The sequence below is a fragment of the Schistocerca piceifrons genome, chromosome X, assembly GCF_021461385.2.
Source record: "Schistocerca piceifrons isolate TAMUIC-IGC-003096 chromosome X, iqSchPice1.1, whole genome shotgun sequence".
NCBI classification, from domain to species: Eukaryota; Metazoa; Arthropoda; class Insecta; order Orthoptera; family Acrididae; genus Schistocerca; species Schistocerca piceifrons.
The window spans coordinates 689,687,837-689,695,789 of record NC_060149.1 but is presented as its reverse complement, the minus strand read 5'-3'; the positions used below and the strand labels follow the sequence as shown (position 1 = coordinate 689,695,789).

At 37.4% G+C, this 7,953-nt stretch overlaps 1 protein-coding gene across 1 annotated transcript in view; it reads right to left on the bottom strand.

Moving 5' to 3' along the window:
• Nucleotides 1–2,929: 2,929 nt before the first annotated feature.
• The window catches only part of LOC124722617 (tubulin beta chain-like), a 109,366-nt gene continuing 104,342 nt past the window's right edge, over nucleotides 2,930–7,953 (bottom strand). Inside the window, exon 9 of the mRNA XM_047247753.1 lies at nucleotides 2,930–3,055. Coding sequence (XP_047103709.1) covers nucleotides 2,930–3,055 — 126 coding nt within the window. The remainder of the gene's footprint in view (nucleotides 3,056–7,953) is intronic.

The window sequence follows — 7,953 nt, the reverse complement described above, 5'->3', positions numbered from 1 at the left end:
ACCACACAACCACGACACTTCGCTTTCCACATTTCCCTCGATGTTTCCAATCTTAAAGTTCGATCATTCACTGCTTCGATTTGATTATTTTTTCAAAGTCTAGTACACATTCCTGTTTTCATGCTTGATCTGTGTTCAGTTTTTGACGGGATATCCACAGGACCATCTTACCACTAAATCTAATGGAGGGGGAGGGGAAGGGGAAGGGGGGTGCTTCCCTTGTAACAAAAAATTTTGAGTACTCAAATATCTACGCAGAACATGTTTGAAATAAAATGAAAATCTTATATTTGTCACATCATAAGGCTACACAAATGTTAGAAATTCAGTAAAGAAAACATAAAAGTATCTTGTGGAATAAGCCTTATCGACAGAATTTGTCACCAGTTAATTATGTAGTCACAATATACTGTTGGTATCAATGGTTTCAGTTTCTGTCTATCGGTTGGTTTCTTCTCATTTAGTTCCACATAGCCCTGCAGAAAAGGAGGAGCACATGGCAACAATGGACGGTTGATTGCGCAAAGCAACAGTTGAAAATTATGAACAATCAGTCCATCAGTGATATTCCTTCCTACGACAAGATGCTCTTCATATCTAAACTCCATAAATGCACATACATAGAATATTACTTTTCATTTTTTCACCGTTATTCGCATAGACTCCACCGAAAATACTTACTTCCTGAAGGAGACCTATTTTTGTCACCAGTTACGAAAATCAAAAATGTTTGCAGTCTGTAAATTATTAATACTAAATATGTTGTTCTTGTTCGAATATACTTTTAACACTACTTCCTCATGCAATGGATATATTCTGTCTGATATGCGAATCTCTCTGTAACATCGAAATTACAGTCAGGTGGCGTGTAAGAATGACCACGTACGGGAAAATAATGGTCTAAATTATGTAATCTTTCAGTGCTAACAAGTGGTTTTTAAGAAATCCAACACTTATTTTTGTTCTGACCTAGAAAACCACCAGGAAATTTGTAGTTACGTAGTAGAACTTTGTACTTCACTATTAATGTAGTCTAAGAAAGAAGAGCAACTTCATCCAGATGTTTCTTGGCCTATCCCTCATGATATACCTGTACGCAAAGTTTTGCAGTGTAGTTCATATTGTGAATATATAATACCTTGAAGGGAAGTTGCCTGCAGCAGAGCGCTTCCTGTACTGACATCTTCGGCAGCTGCAGATTCTGCATGTAATTACACATATTATAGCAACTTCATTGTTTTCTTTACTTAGATTATACAAGGATTCCATTTTGCTTGTGAACTTTTTTGGTCTCCTCGTATGGACTGTATACTCTGCTGCTGCTGCTACTACTACTACTACTACTACTACTACTACTACTACTACTACTACTACTAGACTTAACTTTATTGCTACAGCTTTACATTTACAGGAAATAGCAATTTGTGGACTTCTATCAGTGTGAACCGTTCTTCCAAAAATAATGTTCAACAAATACGAAACCTGTTCAGGATATTTCTCCACAAAAATGCTATTCATTATTTTGATATTAAGTTTCTTAGTCGAATATTTTCATCTCGTTATGTATAATGACCCTTTTTTGTTGGATATGAGCGTAACTGCTCGACTACTGGAATACTGGCCCCTTGGAGATGCATTTAGTGACATTTTTACCCTTTATGTTCTTTGGAGACATTCCAGACAGTAAAGAAACATGTCAAACGGCGAGCACGAGCTTTTGTCACATTTCTATTTTGAAATGCCTTGGCACATATTTGACATCTTACTAAACGTTATGTAACATAATACATGAAATAGCATGTGCGAAATATCTTTGCTTCCTTACCTTGTTAACTTTTACAACTTCAGCAGTGCTTGTAATACTAATCGTGTTCATCTTTATTTGCTACAAAAGTTTGTGGATATCTCATAATGATCCCTCTGACAGCTCCGTAACCTTTTTACACATGATGTATTATGGAACTGTTAATGACACACTGAAGCACTGTTTTCAACAGCAAACGTTTTGCATGATCAAAATTTACAGTGAAACTGCAGCATACTGATTTGCAATCGTATCCAATTTTCTTCTTTGTGACGACCTTAGAAGCACAGTTGATGTATGCCGAACTATTTACTTTTGCTTCCTTCACATGTTCTGATTTGTATTCGATATTTTTAAGTTCCTTTTCACGTTTTTTTCACTTCGAACAAAACACTTTCTCATTATCAGATGCCATGCTGCCGTTTGACATTCGAAGGACGGTAGTGGCATACCACGTGCTGAACAGACAGAACACTTCTCATGCACACATTCAAGGCATAAATAGCACCTCTGCAGGAGAAGAGTCGTTTCTCAGTTATACTGAAATTTTAAACCTCGCCTGTAGGCCAGAAGTATGTGATAGATACGTTCTTTCTACATAAAACTGTATGTGTTGTCTCCACAAATACGAAAATTTAAATGACTCAGTGTAAAAAAGTGGAGAAGCCTTTAACGATTGAAATACTGTATTACGGCTGGAAAAATGTTTTCATTAAGAGATGAATAAATTATGTTCTTGTATTTCTTACTGACCACACAAACCACAGTTTTCTCGCTCTTTGTGTGTAACTTCGCAGTTGTGATTTTCGATATGAAATTTAGAACAAAGACTAACCAGATTACTGTAACAGAAGACCAAATACAACTATTCAATGGAAAAAAAAACTTTGATTAAATCTAAATTTTGCATCTTCATCATTTCTTCTCGTAAATAAACTAATTTACCAATTACATAGAACATATTTCAGGGGACCAATCGTTACGGCAGATCAAACAAAAATACGTCCCTTTAAACATGTTTATTGATACATGCAATACTTAGTTCTGCGCTCATAACTATATCTGTGACTGCAACATCCGCTATCAATCCATATTTTGATTTTATTAAACGTAAATATGGTATGGTTAGCCCACAACCCGTGTGTCGTCCAGGCTGTACGCGGAGACATCCGCCACCTTATCCTCGGCAGCCTCTTCTACTTCGTCGTCCTGGTCATCGCCCTGGTCGTCGTCGTCTTCTGCAGTCGCCTCCTGCAGACGAAACGCACATCTTAGTAGGCTGTCACAGCAAGTTCAGTTCATTAAATGAAACAACAAGTTTACTGTTACCAGTCACCGTTGACTGGTTACAGTAAACTTTTTGTTTCATTTAATGTCAATAAGTCACGGTAAATCCTAACGTAAAATGTTCGCATTTCAAGTTCAGTTCAACCCAACTACTCCTACTTGTCGCAAAATGAACTCTGTGGAACTGAATTTATCTTTTACAAGCAGGGAAATATCTAACATTTTTCTTTCAAAAATACAGTCTTGATCACACTACTTATGTTTCAAGAACATAGGTGACCGGTTTCGGTTATATCACATGACCATCAGAATAGCACCGCACGAACAAAATCAGTCTTCGGCCATCATATAACTTTTAATAAGCATGCTGAAGGGACGGTACAACAGAATTTGCAAGTCCTTCATTGCGCTAATAAAGGCTTATTATTAAATAGTTTGGAGGAGATCGAGATATGTACCCATTAGAGAGATGAACCGTCAGTGCTTCTCAATGAACAGCTGGATTTTCGTGAGAAACATTTTTATGATCTCTCTGACGAAATTCTAGGAACACGTATGTACTGTTTTGTTCAGAAAATCATAGGACCCAGTTCTATCCATGGCAGAAATGTACCTCAGAACAGTACATAAATATTTATATCACAATCTTAAACTTCCAGCTAGAAATATTACGAAATATAACTCCATTTTTAATAAACCAGTTTTATGACATTTAAAAAATGTAATATCATACCAATCGCCAGCTGATCATTTCATTATTACATATATCTCCAGTGCCAAATAATGTTAATATAAGACAGACTGAATCTAGCATAGGTGTATACTTGCAGTCAAGTCAACTCATATCGATATAATGCCACAATGCCAAAGATCTTCACAACATCGTTGACTTTGAAACCATTGTGGTAGTACCACCTTAGCCTATAGAGGGCACACTAAGCATTCATAGTCTGTACAGTTATTTTTAAAGCTTTTAATTGACATTTTATACAATATCTAAGTAGTTCCATGGTTGTAAAGATATATTTTATACATAACTAGTTTTATGTTATTACTGTACTTTTTTTTTACGTTTTGACGATTATGTGAACCCGTTTTGCACTGGTTGACGTGAGGTAGAGGGAGAAGATGTAGGCGGAGCATCTTCGTATTTAAGCGAATGCCCGTCACTTGCTGGCACCAGTTGACATCACAGCAGCTGAGAAGAGTGCTCCACCTACCATCTTCGAAGGTTGCCTTGGGTATAACAAGTCTTATTGTATTTTATCTTTATAAGCATTTTGTCATATTTTATTGTCAATCTAGTAAGGTTTCTATTACTTTCTAAATTAAATTACAGGTCTGATGATGATCATGTGATATGACCGAAACCAGTCACCTATGTTCTTGAAACTCTTAAGTGGTGTGATCAAGCCTGAATTTTTGAAAGAAAAATTTTAAGAATTTTTGATCACTGTTCCAAAAATGTTTATTAAAAAAGGGAAATATGTTTGTGGGCACTGAATCAGAATGAAGTGCAAAACTTAACAACTCTTCCATTTCTTGCAGGACTCTAAATAGACGTGACATTATCGTTTGCAGGTATGAAGTGGGTGCTGAAGTGTTTCTAGAAAACAAACGACGTTTAAGAATTTTACTTGGGCAGTACCACCTTTGATCTTTGCAGTTAAGAGTTACAAGAATCCGAGGCATGGTTGAAGTCTAGGGAACGGTAGATTGTGTGAAGGCATATAGCGGAAGAAAATGTCGGTCACACTGAGAACGGACAATGGATCGAGATTAGCAGAGCCCAGTCTTAAAGGCTTACATTCAGACATTCTGAATGTAGCTGATGCCAAAACGGGAAATTAATTTCGTTAGTTGTTCATCAAAATTTGTGAAGTTAAATGTTTCGAGGACCTAAGTATTTTGCCGGATGACGTAACCTTTAAATTTTACGGAACAATTAATTGTGAAAGCTGCGTGCACTGGGCTAAAGAAAATGCATACGTAACTGAAGCTAGGCACGTTAGCCTACCACGAATATCATTCTGGTGTTTGCCGTCCGGACGGTTTATCAGGCCCCGCTTCTTTGACGAGCCTGTCACAGTCTAACGTAGCACATTATCCCGAGTTGTTATTCCTTGCAGTGAAGTACGCGATTTTTAACAGTGTCTGGTTCTGCTGCCGGGGGAAACTCTTATTTTCGTACTCTACATACTGTAATCCTGTCGCTGCCACGACTGTACTTTCATCACCTCAGATCATAATCTTCAATACTTTCGGAGATATATTTAATCTGAAAATAACTTTTCTTTCGCCACGAAACAGAGCTATGGATTGTAAGATTAGATTTTTAGTGAAATGTTTGAGAATTCTTTATTGAAGATTAGTACATAAAATTTCTTTAAAATTATGTTTTAGCTACAATAGTTGCTTGAAGTAGAAACAGTCGTTTCAATATTATTTAATTATGTTGTGGTTAGAGTGAGCGCATAGAGGACATACGTGAAGTGTGAATGTTTTATTTTACTGAAAACTATGGAAAAGTATGCTTGGAAAAAATCTTGTGCAGTCACGAGTCATGAGACTCGTGTCCACTGTGCTTTCTTTTGTATAAAAACAGCCAAAACGAAAGAAAAAGTTTAATTGCTGGCGATAATTCGGAGTTCATTTTATTTGAATTTCGTTTCATAAATTCTTTCATAATCTTGTTGGACGAGTTATTGATTATCGGCAGCATTTGAAGGCAGGAGCTTTTCTGATTATCTGGACAGACAATCAGCACAAGAGATTTAAGTATTCTACGCACTTTGCAAAGCGCACTGTGCTGCAGTCCTGTGTATCGAGTTGTCGAACGTCAGCCGTCTTAGTGAACGGAACGTGTGGACCGGTACCACACAAATTTCGGCTAAGATTAGAATCATGTATTCGTTCAGATGTTTTGCCATAAATATGAATCGAGTACAAATTTAAAAATTTTTAGTGAAATGTTTGAGAATTCTTTATTGAATTACTTTGGAAGTTATTTGCGTGTGAAATTGCTGGTCGTTTTAGAACTCCACATGGTGTGTCATGAACATTCATGGAGCATTACGGCGAGCACTTCTTTAAAAGAAGAAGACTGAACTACTTTAACTCGCGGATAGTTGTGGGTCACTGGTTGTTTAGAACACACAATTTATTCGGGTGGCTGTTTTGCGTGTGAAGACAGTAAAACAGTAACAAGATTGCAATGATAATAGTTTAGGCAGTGAATATGGATTTGATAGCCACTAAGATGATTTTTCAGACACATTAAAGGCTCATTAATTGAACTTTTAACGTTTAATGCAATTAGTTAGAATTCCGAACGCCAGGTCTTTTCTAAAAATATACAGATACTGCGACTAAGTTTGAGTTATGCCACCTAGTCGGTGTTATTTTAATGGCGCTTTTCGTCGATTGAACTAGCACGTATCAACACAGAGTGAAGTGAATGGGCATGAACAAGCCTATCTACGTAGGTTGACAAATTTCTGCACCGAAACCAAGAAATAAAGACCTTCAGGCCGATCCATGATCTAAGTAGATGGATGACTGATACAAGAAACCGCCCAATCGAAGCAGGTGACTTAACAAGAAATGTTGCATCTGAGAAGTACAGGACTTAACGAAATGTTTGAAAATTAAGTTTATTTTTGCAACAGGAAATTTGAGTCACCAAGTCCCTCCGAGATGGATAGGGCAAAGTGGAAGTGTTGTAGGGTACTCGTTCCATCACCACATTTAATCCTTTTATGTTCAACCTTTTGGGTACTAGCAAGGGAACAATGTATACCGCAAGAATACAAACACTGATCTAAGAGGTCAAATCCAGCAAGCTTTCGATGCTATTCCATTATAAAAAATACATTAGTTATGTCACTGTCTTAGCAGCAGTAATCTTAGCCGTAGTCTTATTTCAACATGGTTTTAGTTTTGAATATATACCGCTAATTTACATCTTAACCTGTACAACACGGAAAACTTTACAGTTCTGTCCGATTTACACTGAAGGGCTTCAGTTCCAAAAAGTGTACATTATTTTGTGACATCGTGCGGTTTTTCAAGGACACATACAAGTATTTATAGTAATTTGTTGCTCACGAATAACCGTATTTGCAAAAATGACGATGAGAGTGAAGGAAAATACCACGTGAATTACTTTTTTCTTGCAATAATGGTAACCGACACGTACCAAATGTTGAAGTTACCTTATAAGACTTCAACACTTGCTGTTCAGACAACTAACTCGTTTTAGCTATAGTGAAACCACTGGTTGCAAGAATAGGGCTACATTTGCAACATCGGAGTATAGTTTCGTAGTTCGAGATACTAATTCTGTTTAGTCTTTCGTACAACTGGTTCATAATAATTATTACTAAAAATGAAATGATCGTATGGCATTATTCGTCGGGAGGCGGGAGAGTTCGGCCGCCGTATTGCAAGGTCTTTTTCGTTGACGCCACTTCGGCGCCTTGCGAGTCAATGATGATGAACACACAACACCCAGTGATCACGAGGCAGAGAAAATCCCTGACCCCGCCGGGAATCGAACCCGGGACCCCGTGCGCCGGAAGCGAGAACGTTACTCCAAGACCACGAGCTGCTTACGTTATTATTACAACAAACTGGAGACACAAGTAGCTACATGGTCAGTACACGGACCAGTCTGCGGAACTCAAACACGGATCAGATTCATTTGATTCTTGAACAGCTAGTTGGCAATGTCACTCATCAACGATATTCATTCATTCATTCATTCATTCATTCATTCAAGTTATGTAGTGATGGCGCATCTACCATATTTATTACGCTTAATGGAAAAGGCGTAGCACTAAATAAGGTAAGCCTATTTTCTG